Raw genomic sequence first — 15,582 nt, forward strand, 5'->3', positions numbered from 1 at the left:
AAAACGGGAGTGACTCAAAGGCAGCCCTGTTCGCTCTTTGTCTGCGCGTTTTTGTGCAATCGACAATGGCTCGCCTTAGTATCGCCAATGAATAGTCGAGTGATGAAAGGGCTGCGAAGGTGCAGGGCTGGTGGGGACGGCCTTCTATTCAAGCAAATCTGTATCAGGGACAAAGATGGAGTGACGGTATACCGATCCTAGCCCTTCCATCGGGCATATTGTTGAGCACCAAGTACAACCAGGAGTGATGAAAGATCAGACACATGAATCGCAGAAAATATCCTTGATAAGTGAGGGCGAGACGGCTCGACGGGTCTCTTGTTTGGGAAACGACTGGATTTGGAAATGGGAGATGCCAGTGGTCGCAAGCTGCGTCATCGGCAAGGCCAAGAATTAGACTGAGAATGTGCCTTGGAATTTGCGGGGGAATTGTGGCTTGACCATCGCCAACGTCTGTCTTGACAATCAGTGCCGGCGTGAGGCTGAGTCTGGCTTGGACAAGCTCTTAGCCATGGCATTGGGCGTTGGGTACGAAAACCCCAAGGGCCAAGGCCCCGGTAAAACGCCCCTTCGGATCGACCCTGATCGCCTGCTCTTCAAGCCATGATCCCTGTCGACCCTACTGATTTGCCTTGTTCCAAGTCAATGCACACGCAATCCATTGTTTCCAACTTTCTCATCTTGGACGAACAACGGCCAAAAGTCAGGGGCTCGCTCCCCCAACCACCACCATACCAGATCAATTGAAATGGAATACTAGTTTTATCTTTTCGAGGGAGAGGAGTATGTGCAGGCTACCCAGGGATTACCAGGAGGCCAAGAGTAATGGCGAAAAGGCTATTGAGTAGATACAGACAAGTTTTTAAAATGCTGGGGGAAACGAAACCGACGCCAACAAGACCAGTGACCAGATCAAAATCCAATGCGAGACGAATGAGAGACCGAAGCAAGACGAACAGCAGAACAAAAGGAGAGACAAGAAACACGGACCGAGGGGTCGGAAGCCCAACTGTCATCGTGTTCCTCCGCCTCCATTTGTTCCCCCAGCCTTGTCTGTCGTCGCATTCGACGGCGCCGTAGCAGCCTTGCTCGGGGCAGTGGCTGCTGGTGGTGCCGGCATTGGGACTGGATCATCGTAGCCGTAGTCCAAATCGTCGTCGCCTAGCTGGTCCATTGGCTGATTCTCATATGCCTGCGGAGGCAGCAGTGGGCCATTGTAGTTTGAGGCTTTGGGCGTTCCCTTTGTCTGTTTCTTCCCCTTCCTGCCCTTGAGTTTCGCCTTCTCCAGCAACCGCCTCTTTTCGGCCAGTCGGCGCCGTTCTTTGCGATCCTTGATCTCGTACTGACGAATCAATGCATGGGGAGGTTGGCCGAAGATGCTCTCGTATTCGCAGAATTCACAGATCCAGATGTCCTCTGGCGCCGGCGGATGCTGTAGATTGTTGTATTCTTGTTGAAGTCGTCTCTGTCGGGCAGCCAAGGCATACACATCTGCTTTCCTTCTGCGAGGCTTCTTGCCTTGGGCATTCGCATTTGCGGCCGTAGAAGCAGCAGGTGCAGGTTGGGTGTTTGGTTGAGCCACGCCCGGACTGGTCTGGGTTGCTTGGGTTGATACCTTCTGGTGTGTTGCGCCCTGGGCTGGAGGGGCTAAGTTGTTCCGTTGGGCATAACCGGGCGAGTATAAGCTCTGCTCCGGGAAGGTGACTCCTTTGGCCTCGCTCTCGCAGGTAAAGGTAAATTGCGAACTGGTGTGGGCTTGTTTGACTTGTTGGTCCAGAACTCCCACATTCTCTTGACCTTTACCGAGTGGCTTCCGAAGCAGGGCCGTGGCATTGGCAATGGCGGCTGATATAATGCCTTGATCTTTGGATTCTTCCGCTTCAGAACACATTAGTCACACTCGGGCCCTTTTCCTTCCATGCTTGGTCCTTACCTTTGGCGTTAGCAGATATATTCTGGTCGTATTTGGAAGTATTACTTCGAGCGTTAGAGCCATTAACTGAGATACCTAGAGGGTTTCGACCGGGTAGCTTTCTTGTGCTGCGCCCTCTCCCAGCTCCTTGGACGCCGAGACCAGTAGGGCTTCCGGCGTGAGCAATCGTGGAATACGAGTCGTCCGCGGAGCCATCTCGCGTTCCACTGATTCCCATGTGCGCCAACTGATCCGTCACGGATGAATGATGCAGACTCAAACTGCCAGAAGTCGGGATCTTTCGCTTTTTCTTATTATTAGTATTTTCAAAGGCTTCATATCCGTCCGGCCCAGAGATGGTGCCCTTGGAAGAGTATCTGTGACGCCCAGAACGGGGAGATCGAGGAGAAGACACAAAGTAGTGACGGACAGGAACCATGCGTTCATCTTGAGAATCGAGGTCATCTTCGTACTCATCGTGGTGGCAATGATGGTGGTGGTGGTGAGGACATTCATGATCGTCTTCGTGGTCGTGGTCGTGATCTTGATCATACCCGTCACTGTGTTGGTGCACTAAAACTTTGCTGTCGTTTGGATATTCACCATTTTCACCATAGTGTGTGTACGTCGGTAAGCTGGTCGAGGGTAGCGTAGGAGGATATGTGATTGCCTCGGCGGCTTCTTGAGACAACCGGGACTTGATGGACCGCTTGGGGAGTGGCCGAATCAGTCGCTCGGGGAAAACGGTGGAGGGAGTGTCAGGGGACGAGAGGTAAGAAGTGTCTATATCCCCAGTGTTATTAGTGCTGGGGTGGCTCGCGGTTGGTGTCTGGTACTGCCTTGGGAGACATACTGTATGCCATCTTCGAAAATCTTTCCTCCTTTTATTGAGCCCGAGCCAACAAAGATTTTCTCTGCCCCATCCAATTGCACTCTGCGGAGTCGATCCCAAAACCTGAGGTGGTCACAAAGTTAGCCAACGTTCGACAGAGATGGCTCCTCTTGAGTCGGAGGTCGGGTGATGTTTGATTGCCCTGGTATCGTTAATATAGGAATAGGTGGGCGTACCAGCGAAACAGAATTATTCAGCCAGATGTAATGAGTGGTTCAGTGTTCTCATGGAACAGAGACTCGTCTCTGTCCAATAGATATCCAAGTGGACTATTTTGTAGGGAGAATGGAGGATGCAGGCTCCAGCTGAATGGACTCAACGATTGAAGTGAAAATTCTAGTGGTTGTCCAGGCTGTTCAACGATAGCTTGCACGAGCAGAAGCAGATGCTAGACGGAGGTGCAGGTCGACTCCGTTCGATATCGGCTGCCAAGACCCAGGGTAGCCGAGTTGGAGCCTCGTCTCATCTCATCCCTCAGCTCCCTTCAAACGCCCGTCTCACGAATATGTTTTGTTCGCTTCCTACCACTATTACAATAGGGGGTTTCTAAACTAAAGAAGCCACTTTTCATTCACTTGCCACTGTGGACTGTATCTCTTCCTGTGATCATTACGTTCATGAAACTATATCATACTGGCACTAGGGGCCTTCTTCAATTTCAAGTCAGAGAGCCAGTGATCCTCTAATATCCCGAACTCGACTGGTCGCTAATCGTTGATTGGATGGCGTGGTCGTTGCAGTTTATCTCGCTATGTCCCAAAGCAACGATCCCTCTTGCTCTCAATGTGTCGAGCGTGCAGTGGTAGCAACTTTTTGAGAATTCCTTGCGGCCTTGGAAGCGAATCTCTTTGCCCTGCTGGCAGTTGATGCCGTGAGGTCAACCTCATCAAGCTCTTCCGAAGCCTTTCTTTTGTTCTCACTTCGAGAGCCTGGTTCGTGGATGTCTGGTGGTTGGACTCGCGACATCCCTGTTCCATTGACCAGAGATGTGCGCTCCTTATCTTGTCCATCTTTTTTGTGATATGCTGCGGCTTTAGACATGACTTCATTTTCGTGGGCATCGACAACCACAATTTCACTGGAGTCTGGTGGGGATGGAGGATCTGCCTTGACTCGTCTTTTTTTCCGAGGTATCTCATCCTCATCCAACACTCCATGAGAGGACCGTCCACCACCCTCGTCATCTTCTTTGCCAACAACAGCATGGCGGGAGTCGATGGAATTTGACCCAGGACCTTCCTTCGAAATGATGATCTGTCCATCATGTTCTTCCTCGAGGGCTCCTTCTGCAATGCTCTCTGCAAAGTCGTCGTCCTCTTCAATTTCAGCTCCAGCATCCTGAGTGGTGGGATCATGGGACGGCTGCCGTTGCACATGTCTGAGCCCCATGTCGGCTAGACTCATGTCATTTGCCCAACTCTCGTCTTCTGCTGCTTGCCCCTGGGACTGAGTCCAGCCACTGTCCTTGATGGCGAAAATGTCCTTCCAATTCTTCATGAGCGCCACCTTCTCCTCTTGACCATCTTTGTACGCGGGAGTCTTTTGCCCAGAGGGCTTAGCCCAAATTGTGCCTTTAATGCCACCAGTCAATAGTTTGACCTCGTCCAATCCCGAAGGAGGGATGTCAATCGTCTCGATCAGCTTCCTCTTCTTGCCCCTTCTGGAGCCGTGCGCAGCGGCAGAAATGTGTTTTGCAGGGTCGCCAGCTTGAAGAGTTTTTCTCAGCAACGTTGGATCGTCGTCCATATAGTCATCCGAGTAGTATTCCCAGTCACTATAATATTCACTCATCTCGTTCTTAACCGCATCTTCCTCTTGATACACAGGACTGTGGACTGCATGCTCGGCCAAGTCGTCAGCCAACTCTGGAGTTGGGTCTGCGTCCCATAGAATGTCCTCTAGGTCGTCATAGGGGGAGTAGGCATAGTCTTCAATGTCGGACATTTTGAGGAAGAGGGTCTTTTCAGCAAAAGCAGCGGCTTTTTCAAGTAGACATGGCAAGTTTCATCAGCAGGACGTGCTTGAAAGTGCAAGGAGAGTGCGAGAGTCGTTGGAAGGAATCGATTATGAATTCATCTGAGACAAGTTGGACTTTTTAATTCTTCCTGAACTTGAAGGACTCCCTAAACGCCGTTTGAGCAATCATGCAACCAAGGACGGCGTGGTGCAGAACGGGGGACAAATGGAATCCAGTGTGACGATGTTCAGGCAGGCATTTTTTGGAGAACTTGCACGCGTCTCGATCCCCGCCTATTTGCCCGCAGGCCTGAGATGCTGCTTTTTCCCGACGCCATGCGACGACAGCCGAGATCCTGGGGAGTGCTTTACACACCCATTTCTCCCTTCAAACCACATATATTGCCATGCACTCAATCTCACTACGTGCCGAAAATGTGATCAGTCATCCTCACTGACTTCACAATGTCCCACTATCCTTTCTCTCGAGCAGCGGCAGCCCTGCGTCCGAAGAGCGCCCTTCGCTCCTACTCCACAAAGAGCATCGACTCAATTCTCATTGCAAATCGAGGAGAGATTGCTCTGAGAGTCAATCGTACTGCTGCTCAGCACGGCATCCGCACAACTACATTATACACGAATCCAGATGCTCTTTCACAGCATGCTCTTTCCTCGCCTTTCTCCTTCAATCTCGGCGCAACAGCCGCTTATTTGGACCAAGAGAAAATCCTCCGGATAGCAAAACAAGAGGGCTGTCAAGCCATCCACCCTGGCTATGGCTTCCTGTCCGAGAATGCAGAGTTCGCAAAGAGGTGTGCAGAAGAGGGTGTTACTTTCATTGGCCCTCCTGCAAGCGCCATTGAGGATATGGGTGACAAAGCTAGGAGCAAAGAGATCATGAACGCGGCGGGTGTTCCTTGTGTACCAGGCTACCATGGATCAGACCAAGCTCCGGAAACACTCGCGCAAGAGGCGGATAAGATTGGCTATCCTGTCCTGATAAAAGCTGTTCGGGGTGGAGGAGGCAAGGGCATGCGAATCGCAAAATCTGCTCAAGACTTTTCAGACATGCTTGAAAGTGCAAAGAGTGAGGCGAGGAATTCCTTTGGGAATGATGAAGTCCTTGTCGAGAAATACATCACCACACCACGTCACATTGAGGTTCAAGTATTTGCCGACAAGCACGGGAATTGTGTTGCTCTTGGTGAGCGAGATTGTTCCATTCAACGCCGTCATCAGAAAATCCTCGAAGAGTCTCCGGCTCCCAACTTGGAAGACTCGATTCGGAAAGATCTGTGGGACAAGGCGCGAGCAGCTGCACTTGCTGTCAACTACGAAGGAGCAGGTACCGTTGAATTTATTTTCGACAATGACACGGGTGCGTTCTACTTTATGGAAATGAATACCCGACTCCAGGTGGAGCACCCTGTCACCGAGATGGTAACCGGTCTGGATCTTGTGCATTGGCAGATCTTGGTTGCGGAAGGCAAACCACTCCCTCTTACCCAGGACCAAGTCGAAGAACAGATTTCTCAACGTGGACATGCCATCGAAGCTCGAATCTACGCTGAGAACCCAGACAAGGGATTTATACCCGATTCTGGCAAACTTCTACACGTTCGACTCCCCAAGGAAACCGCAGACGTGCGGATAGATAGCGGATTTGTGCAAGGCGACGAAGTTTCGAGCCACTATGACCCCATGATCGCCAAGCTGATTGTTAGGGGCGAGACCCGAGAAGACGCTCTACGCAAAATGGTTGCTGCGTTGCAAGACTACGAAGTGGCTGGACCAGTAACGAACATCGACTTTCTCAAGAGAATATGCAAATCTCCCGACTTCGTTAGTGGTGAGGTCGAGACAGGCTACATTGGAAAACACCACGAGGAGCTCTTCCCGCAGATCAACGTCACTTCCGAAGTCCTTGCCCAGGCGGCAATTGCTTCGTTTCTCCGCCATTCAAATGCTTACAACTCGACTGCAACGGCTTCGCGCTGGCAATTATCTTCCCCCTCGTGGCTGAATACATCGTCCGACTTCCAGCCACGAACCTTCCAATTCACCACCGCGAGCTTTGAACCCGAACCTGGAAAACAAACCGAAATCCTTGCCGTGGAACTTCAACAAATAAGACCAGGAACATTCTCTGTATCGACTCTGAACTCTGACCCGATGTCCGTTTCCTCGTCCTTTGACCCTGAATCAAATACATTGACAACGTACTTTCCCCATTCACGACACACCTCACACATCATATTTTCTCCTCCCTCGATTTCATCGGGCTCTGCATCAAACCCGGAAGCACTCCACCTCTTCACTCCGCACGGCTCTTTCCTTCTATATTCTCCTTCGCCTTCATGGCTCCAGAAAGCCCTCGGCGTGACCGAGAAGCCCAATTCGCTGCTGTCCCCCATGCCAGCTAAGATCCTTCGCGTACTCGTCTCACCGGGAGATGTGGTGAAGAAGGAGCAGCCGTTAATTGTTATTGAGAGCATGAAGATGGAGACGGTTATAAGAAGTCCAATGGAAGGGGCTAAAGTGCAGAGAATAGTGCATGGAGAGGGCGAGGTGGTTGCGAGTGGTGTTGCCTTAGTAGAGTTTGAAGAAGATGGGACAAACACGGAAGCAAAATAAATGACGGTTATGGTGTGGAGGTGTCATTCCATTTTTTGCATGTAGAGGGGGTCCTACAAGACTATGATACTCAAGCGATCTTTCTCTTCTTCTCTTGTCCTCCGCCCTACTCATCTGCCGGCGTGTTTGCAGTAGTCTTCTAGAGGCCTGAGTTAGCTAACCCTTTCAATAGCTTTGGGAGCGGAGCGGAATATGGGGTCTCACCTCAAAATCCGCGAGGGCGCTGTCCGAGGCGGTTTCTCGGTACGCAAAAGAGTGAGGCTGGGCAAATGACTCGGTAGAGCCGAGGTCGTCGTCGTCGTCGTCTGCCTCGCCATCGTCCTCATCGTCGCCGTCGTAGTCACCGCCGTCGTTGTCGTCTCCATTGCAGCCATTGCCGCCAGAGTCCATGCCATTAGAGATATCGCCATCGTACCCACTGGCGTCCGAGTCGTTGCCGCTATCATCGGCCCCGTACAGGTCGGAGGTCTCACTCTCCTCCGGGTACTCCCCGAAAGCAAACGCCGGCGCAGCCTCTTCGTGATGGATCACGCTTCCCCCTTCATCAGAAGAGTTCCGATGGAGGGGGGCCTGCGTGTCCACGGAGCCCCGCGAAAGCGGGGGCCTCGTATACCCGTCAGCGCGTTCAGGAAACACTTGATCCAGTGGCGTGCGTGGTGGCGCGGCTTGTGGTGGCGGAGTAACAGGCTCGAGGCCAGCAGCTACAAAGTCCCGGTTGATGTTGGCCATGACTGTGCGCCACCACTCAAGCTCGGCATCGCGCTCGCTGATCGTCGCCAATGCCCTTGCAAGTTCTTGCTCGAGGGCGCGGTTTCTGTCCATCGCGGCTGCCATGTTCTGCTCGAGCATTTGATTCTCGCGAGAGAGTTGAAGAAAAGCGGCATCCACTTGCAAGAAGCCCTGATACATGGCTCCAATGCTAGCCTGGGCATTCTGTACTGCTGCTCCTGGTTGAGAAAAGACGGGCTGGGCCACCCCGGCATTTGCTGTGGCGGGTTGAGCAGTGGGTTGACTTCCCTCGCGATGCTTGAATGCCTCCAATTCTTCAGAAGTAGGACGTTGACGTGGGGTCTCGAGGCGGTAGTCTCGAGGCTGGAGGGAGAAGTTGCCGGGAGCAGTCTGTGTTACTTTGCGCTGCTTGCCATCGGAGGAGAATTTGTCAAAGTCTTCGGACCATCGGGCGGGGGTGTCGTTGTCAAGGTCGTCCAGCGTCGTGGGGACCGGGGCTCTCTGTTCAGGTGTGGGTTGGCGGTTCAAGAAGGGATCAGGGACGCCGGTGGGATTGAGCCCATCGTTCGGGCGGCGGGTTCTCCAGTGTCGAAAAGTATCCACGCTAGAATTACCGGAAGACAGATGTCGAGAGGACGGGGGCCCATTCGAGATAGAAACGTTGCGGTCTTCGACGAATTCACCCTCGTCAGTTTCGGCAGGGCGTGGCTCGAAGATCTGGCCTGCGAGCCACTCGTCGATGGAACGACGGTGCCTATGTCGCAGGCCGCGGCCGAAAGGAAGAAGCCTGCCCGAAATATCGCTTTCCCCGCCGCTCATTTCAGGGACTTGTGGAGTGTTCGCCAGAGTATTTGACGCGCTGGAAATGGTTGCTGATTCTTCTGATTCGGGAAAGTCAGAGTGCTTCGTCATGGTCACTTCGGAGTTCACTGGCTGCAATGCAACGTTGGATTCAGCGCGCGCGCGTCCCGTTTCAGAGTAATGTCCAGAAGAATCTACGTTGGAATCATAGTCAGCCTTGCTTGAACCATCCATGTAATTTGTGACCACATACCTTAGCATCGACCGACGTGGAGGAGCAGCAGTGAAAAGCGGGAGAGAAGGGACAGGAGGGAGAACCGAAAGAGCAGGGAAGAACGGGAGAGCTGGGAGAACCGGGGGAGCACTGTCCAACAACTGCTCGGAGATGGAGTCGTCGGAAGAAAGTCCAGTTCCTAGGTGCACGGAATATGTCAAGTTTTCGGCCCCTGGGTGTTTAGATTGATGTCTGCGTGTGAACTTGTGGAAAGCAGTCGTCAGCTTCGCTTTGGCAGCCCTAAGGAGTGTGTTGGCTTTTCCCATCTTGATTGCAGAAGGCAAACTTACCGGTGCGAAGCTGGTGTTGTTGAGGATCTGTCGAAGTGAAGAAAATTGATAGAGTTTGTTTCGGTGTTTAGTTTGAGCGTCGTGTCGAAGAACTGTCCAGCGATTTTGAAGTTTCCGTCGTGTCCTGGGGACAGTCAAAACAGACGGGGAAGAAGGTCGTATTTATGGGACGGACAGATCCAATGGCACCATTGTCCACGGCGAGATTCGATGAGGCAACGTAGGCAAGGCGGGTCAAGTTGTCGCGATAGTAGTACCACTGCCCGACCCAACTGGTCAACGAACAAAGCAATGTCCGACATCTGATTGGCCAGATGAGGCAGCTTATAGTATATATATGAAGGAGGAAGCTAGAGACGCTTAGGTCTTAGCTGGGGCATCGAGGCCCCCAGAGAGCAACCGTTTTGTTCATCTCAGACACGGCAGATGCCCTGGGCATAGCATAGACATTTCAAACAGAGGTCGGTGGAGGGTCCAGTCCCGTTAACAATAAGAAACTGTGTCGAAGGACACCACACAAAGAGCCGACAAAGAAATTTGATCCAGTCTTTTGTATCCACAAAGGATTTTGCGAGCTGCTGTCGCTCTATGCCGATGAGATTCGGACGGAGACGAGAACGATGCATAGCTACGCTCTCTGAACAAAAGAATTTAAACGGACAGATGCAATTGATTGAAAGTTTACCTGTGTTGCCAGAGGTTATTTTGGAAGGGAGGCTGTGTGCCGCCGGCGACAAGAGGCAGATACAATACAAGGGGGAAAAGGAGTAAAGGAGACAAGGCTGCACAAGAAAGTCGATATGGATAGTTAGAATAACGCTACTGCGAAGATGGTATAGCGGCTCGCTACCACGCACTTGGCACGAAGTCGGAAGGAAGAACAATCCACCGAGCCACTTGGGCCAAACACTGCGAACAATACCATCCAACGCATGTGTTTCGCCCCATGTTCATCTACGTTCATGTTTGTCCATAACAAAGTATTCCAAGACCTATCTTCTTATCATTTCTCCGTGTTCTTTCACTCCTCAAACCTCTGGTTCTGGTACCCCAGTAACCTTGGCTCCACTTGGTGAGAAGTCGGAAGTCACTCAGTCGACTAGAAGGTCACAACTGGCCATAATTTTTAAACTGCCCTTCACTCTCTGCGGCCAGCGCTAAGGCCTTTGTCCGATTGTTGCCATGTCCGCAGGTATGACAAAGACCTCTGTCGAGTGACTTCAGAGCAGAATGATCTAATGTGTACTCAGATACGCCACGTATCGTACCTCTGACTTGCCATGGTCACTCCCGGCCAATCACACATTTGAGCTTTTCCTCCATCGTGGATGATGATCAATACTATCTGATCTCGGCGTGTAAAGGTGAGACCCTATGCGATATCCTCAAAACATCTCTAATATTTGTCAGATAACAACCCTATGCTGAGAGATGGCATGACGGGAGATTGGTATGGTTATTTGAGGCTCGAGAATCCCGCGGCTGACTTTGGCACAGGATCGGCACATTCATTGGGCACAAAGGCGCCGTTTGGTCGTCAAGACTGTCTTCCGATGCTAGGATCGCCGCAACCGGATCCGCAGATTTCAGCGCGTGAGTTGGAACAACACATATTCTGGTTGTCTAATGCTGACCATACGCAGAAGAATCTGGGATCCCCAGACCGGAGAGTGTTTGTACGTCTTGACTCACAACCACATCGTCCGAGCTGTCGCATTTCCAATCCAAACCAACCCGCAATGTGTGGCTACTGGCGCGCAAGACAAGACTCTCAAGATCTTCGATCTCAGTCGAGGCGGCAGCGCTGCTTCACCCGACCAGGTCAATGGTGCCTCCCCGATAACACCAACGACCACTTCCGAGGGCCATGAGATTGGAGCAGGCCAACATGGAGGCAGCATCAAATCGATTGTGTGGAACGTCGACTACAATATTCTCACCACTGCTTGCGAAGACAAGACTCTTCGTTGGTGGGACTTGAGGGTCCAACGGATGATTACTAGTGTCAAGACAGAGCGAGATATTACTTCGTGCGAGCTCTCCACCAACAAAGCAGAAGACAGCAATCCAGGAATTCTTAGTGTGGCGGCTGGACAGTCCTGCCTTTTTTTCGACGCCGGCAGACCCGGCGAGCTGATCAAGCAAGTTAATTTCGACCATGAAGTTGCCAGTGTGGCTATCAACCCTGCAACCGGGCGCTTTGTGACTGGTGGCGGGAAGGACACATGGGTCCGTGTCTGGGATTTTGCGCAGGAAAAAGAACTTGGTGAGCTCTGACCGTCTCTGTGTACTGCGCTTGCTTCTAACTCATTCGCAGAGGTTCTCAAAGGCCATCACGGGCCAATCTGGTCAACTGCGTTCTCTCCTGACGGGAAGATCTATGCGACCGGAAGCGAAGACGGGACAATCAAGTTGTGGAAGGCTTGCAAGGAGCCATATGGTCTCTGGCGCTGAGTTGAATGCAATACCACGACCGTGGTCTGCTGCGGCGCAAACTGCGTGCTTTCGGAAGTCTGTGCAAAATACTCGGCCATTCAGCTCCGAAAATAAAAGGATACCGAACAAACCGCATATGTTCTGGTGCTGAAACATTCAGCCGGCAAGAGATGTGGAAAACGATGTCCATATTGTGAGCTGTCCAGGATATTGACTTGCGACAATCAGAAGGGTCCATGGTGCCTGAATGACATAACGAGGCGGCTTGAATGCAGATGATGGTCAGGCACCAAGAAGAATTGGTGGACCGGAAGTACGAGCTATTGGGTATCCAGGGAAGTTGTTGGGTGTGTCCAAAGGCCGGAACGATGACCGCAAGCAATGAGCTTCCGCCTCATGAACCGTGTGCCTGCAGGAACCGAGGAGGCGGGCCAGGGGTTGACAGAAGCTTGAATGCAGCTCTGGCATAGGTAGATGAGATGACCAGGAATGGCACAGGACCATGGACAGTGCTACGTTCTCCCGTATCTCGGACTGAGGGTTAGTTTCTGTCATATGCAGTTCTAACACTTGATGAAGCAGTGGCCTGGCAATAAGGGGAAAGGACGCTGCAGCCCCCGGGGGGCCAGCGGGGGTCCAACTGTCAACTGCCAATCAAATGGGCAGCCGAAGCCGACATCTCACACCGACACCGCCAGTTCCTCAGAGTCAATGTTTACTCCGTAGCAGCCCAGCAGCCACCGAGGGGCCCTAGGCCTTGAAGCTGGGGAGGGGCCCAAGCACCGCCCAAGCACCGCCCAAAAAAAACGAGAGGCTCCGAGAGCTCTCGGTAAATCGCTGTAGCCCATCCAATCCCACCACCCAATGTCCTGCAGCTCATTGTTGGCATATCCCATATCACTCCACCATTACCCTTCTGGTCTTTTTTCCTCGCACTGTCTGGTTTCCTATCCCAATGCGTTCCGATCGTTCGTCTGGCATTCGGGCTTAGCGAGGAAAGTTGGACGTACGCGTGTGCCGTCAGCCAGACCTGTCATTCGCTTGCTTCTTCCCCTCGGTCCTCCCTCCTCCATTGTCGACACACACCACACATTGGCTGCGCTGGTCGCCCACCCTTAGCACTCGCCGCATATTGTCTCCTCGGATTGATATACCCCCGCGCTGTCATTGGTATCGAACAGTCTCTCTCTGCCGCAAACAGGAGACCACGGTCTCGAGCTCAGTTTCCTATTCGAACTTCAACAAGCTCCCTCATGTCCACACCGCTCACGCTCGCTCACAAGAAGATGGATCGGATACCAGATCGAGAGAGACTTGAACAATCAACCCACTTAATCATGGAGCACCGCCAACACAGTCAGTCGCCTTCGCAGAAGACAGCCTGGCCTCGGTGGGAGCGCAAGGGCAAGGAGAAAAGCACCATCGCCCGCGCATGCACATGGGTTGTGGACCACCAGATCAGTAAGAACATCCACACCAGGAGGATGTCATGGTGTTTGTCGTACTGATTTCTCTTTCACAGGCATATCTGTCAATCTCATATCTATGCTCTTCTTTATACACTTCCTCTTCCCTTCCACGAGACACCACACCCAGAAATTCTTTCGAATCTCCTATTACAACCCGGCGACCGGCAACTTCGCCCTGGGCTGGGACGACATCTTCTTTGTCTTTTACTGGATCATCGTCTTCACCGGCCTGCGCTGTGCTACCATGGATTATGTCCTCGGTCCCTTGGCCGCTTCTTGCGGCATTCGGAAACGGAAGCCAAAAGTGCGATTTGCGGAACAGGCCTGGATCCTCTGCTACTACACTGTCTCCTGGTGTACGGGCATGTACATCATGTACAACTCCGACTATTGGCTCAATCTTCGGGCTCTGTGGCGGACGTGGCCAGACCGCGAAATGGAGGGTCTGGCGAAATGGTACTATCTGGTCCAATTCGGTTTCTGGCTGCAACAAATAGTTGTGGTGAACATTGAGGAGCGCCGGAAGGATCACTGGCAGATGTTCACACACCATATTGTGACCTGTGCACTCATATTCACATCCTACGGCTATCACCAATACCGTGTCGGGACGTTAATCCTCAGTCTGATGGACTTTGCCGACATCATCCTCCCGTTGGCCAAGATCCTCAAGTACCTCCATTTCGAGCTTGCATGCGACATTGCATTTGGTGTTTTCATGGTCTCCTGGCTAATTGCCCGGCACGTTCTATACATGACTGTCTGGTACAGCATCTATGCTCACATCCCAGAGGAAATCGAGTACGGATGTTATAAGGGCAGCGTACGGGATCTTGAAGGTCCATTTCCCACACCCAACGACTGGGATCATCTTATCCAGCCGTTCAAGAACCCTGTTGGACTTGTCTGCTGGAATAACAGCATCAAATGGACGTTCTTAAACATGCTCCTTGCTCTCCAAGTGATGTTGCTCATCTGGTTCGGCATGATCGTCCGGGTTGCCTATAAAGTGATTACCGGCAACGGGGCAGAGGACGTGCGCTCGGACGATGAAGATGACGAAGACGACGAGGAAGATATATCGGATGAGAAGTCGTCGAGAGGCTATGTCGACAACGTGAAACTCTGCGTGGATCCCCAGGAAAAGTACCTGGAAACGGAAATCCTGAGCACGGATCCCAACTTTTCTCTCTCGAAGTCTTCCAAACCACGGGCTAAATCGAGATCCAAGTCCAAGTCCACGTCGCCTTCGTCCTCGGTGGGAGACAGACGATCAACACCAGAGTCGTCAACTGCGGGCTCCAGCAGTGGCGGGAGGAGAAAACAGAAGCATGAATCTGCACACTCCTCCGGCGTCAATCTGCTTGGAGGAAGCAGTGATCGCAAGGAACTGCTTGGCCGTATTGGTTGCGACAAGGGCTCTACGTCGGATTGAGCTAGATTTTTGGTCGTGGAGAGGTACCAATGATAGACCAAACGCACTCGAAGAGTGTGCACATGAAGCAATTCCATGGCAGAGTCTGTGATTTTTTCGGTTCGTTCCACCGACTCTCGGTATCTCAGGGACTTTGTTGTCTTTTTGATACCTGGCCAAAAAAATAAACCCCTGGTTGTTCACCAGAACCTGGAGAATCATGTTAGAACGGCACAACAGCAACTCCGTCAGGGTTTCCTCGCAGAATGCGAGAGGGCGCGAGCGGGATGCATTGACCTTGGACTGGACCTACAACATGACAATCGAGGGCTATCACCTGCAGCACTGATACCGCACAGGCTAGAGAGGAACCCGGCCAGCACGTACTTGTCGGAACACCATACAAAAGTAGATGGCTGCCGCAGACCAGGCGGATACATTCACCTACAGTAGATAGGCACATAGATGGACGACCCAATAATGACGCCGCGACGACTCAAGAAGAGATCTTACTTCCCGTTCACCTCAGAGGTGAATAGAACAACTGTCAACTGTCCTTTGCTCGCTCGATGCGTTCATTGCCCAGGAGCAAGGCCGGTTTGAGCTTGCTTGCTTGCCGGACCACCATAGCACAGATTGTCGCATTTGCTCTTCTATCCCACAAAAAATTCGCGGATTGGTCTCTAATCTTCCATTGTGACAATCTTAAAGGTACAGGTTCCTCTCCTCTCTCGCCTTCTGCTTCCCCCTCGGGCTCTTCGCAATCAACCCTCCT

The 15,582-nt window shown here is 52.1% G+C and overlaps 6 protein-coding genes across 6 annotated transcripts; 3 read left to right on the plus strand and 3 right to left on the minus strand.

Annotated features, from left to right (window-relative positions):
• Positions 1 to 1,012: 1,012 nt before the first annotated feature.
• On the minus strand, positions 1,013 to 2,775 carry Z520_07376 (uncharacterized protein; the record flags this gene model as incomplete). Its single annotated transcript, XM_016777874.1, has 3 exons — positions 1,013 to 1,878; positions 1,934 to 2,695; positions 2,766 to 2,775. 3 exons carry the CDS (start codon positions 2,773 to 2,775, stop codon positions 1,013 to 1,015), a joined length of 1,638 nt encoding a protein of 545 aa, XP_016630780.1.
• Positions 2,776 to 3,584: 809 nt separating this feature from the next.
• Z520_07377 (uncharacterized protein) lies at positions 3,585 to 4,748 on the minus strand (the record flags this gene model as incomplete). Its single annotated transcript, XM_016777875.1, has 1 exon — positions 3,585 to 4,748. One exon carries the CDS (start codon positions 4,746 to 4,748, stop codon positions 3,585 to 3,587), a length of 1,164 nt encoding a protein of 387 aa, XP_016630781.1.
• Positions 4,749 to 5,225: 477 nt separating this feature from the next.
• On the plus strand, positions 5,226 to 7,394 carry Z520_07378 (uncharacterized protein; the record flags this gene model as incomplete). The annotated part of the gene is made up of 1 exon (XM_016777876.1): positions 5,226 to 7,394. The coding sequence occupies one exon, from the start codon at positions 5,226 to 5,228 to the stop codon at positions 7,392 to 7,394; it is 2,169 nt and encodes a 722-aa protein (XP_016630782.1).
• A 106-nt stretch (positions 7,395 to 7,500) lies between these two features.
• Z520_07379 (uncharacterized protein) lies at positions 7,501 to 9,464 on the minus strand (the record flags this gene model as incomplete). Its single annotated transcript, XM_016777877.1, has 2 exons — positions 7,501 to 7,533; positions 7,599 to 9,464. 2 exons carry the CDS (start codon positions 9,462 to 9,464, stop codon positions 7,501 to 7,503), a joined length of 1,899 nt encoding a protein of 632 aa, XP_016630783.1.
• Positions 9,465 to 10,670: 1,206 nt separating this feature from the next.
• On the plus strand, positions 10,671 to 11,942 carry Z520_07380 (uncharacterized protein; the record flags this gene model as incomplete). The annotated part of the gene is made up of 6 exons (XM_016777878.1): positions 10,671 to 10,680; positions 10,739 to 10,852; positions 10,899 to 10,938; positions 10,986 to 11,081; positions 11,132 to 11,754; positions 11,806 to 11,942. The coding sequence occupies 6 exons, from the start codon at positions 10,671 to 10,673 to the stop codon at positions 11,940 to 11,942; spliced, it is 1,020 nt and encodes a 339-aa protein (XP_016630784.1).
• A 1,319-nt stretch (positions 11,943 to 13,261) lies between these two features.
• On the plus strand, positions 13,262 to 14,828 carry Z520_07381 (uncharacterized protein; the record flags this gene model as incomplete). Its single annotated transcript, XM_016777879.1, has 2 exons — positions 13,262 to 13,385; positions 13,447 to 14,828. The coding sequence occupies 2 exons, from the start codon at positions 13,262 to 13,264 to the stop codon at positions 14,826 to 14,828; spliced, it is 1,506 nt and encodes a 501-aa protein (XP_016630785.1).
• Positions 14,829 to 15,582: the final 754 nt, after the last annotated feature.

Source organism: Fonsecaea multimorphosa, assembly GCF_000836435.1.
Source record: "Fonsecaea multimorphosa CBS 102226 unplaced genomic scaffold supercont1.15, whole genome shotgun sequence".
NCBI classification, from domain to species: Eukaryota; Fungi; Ascomycota; class Eurotiomycetes; order Chaetothyriales; family Herpotrichiellaceae; genus Fonsecaea; species Fonsecaea multimorphosa.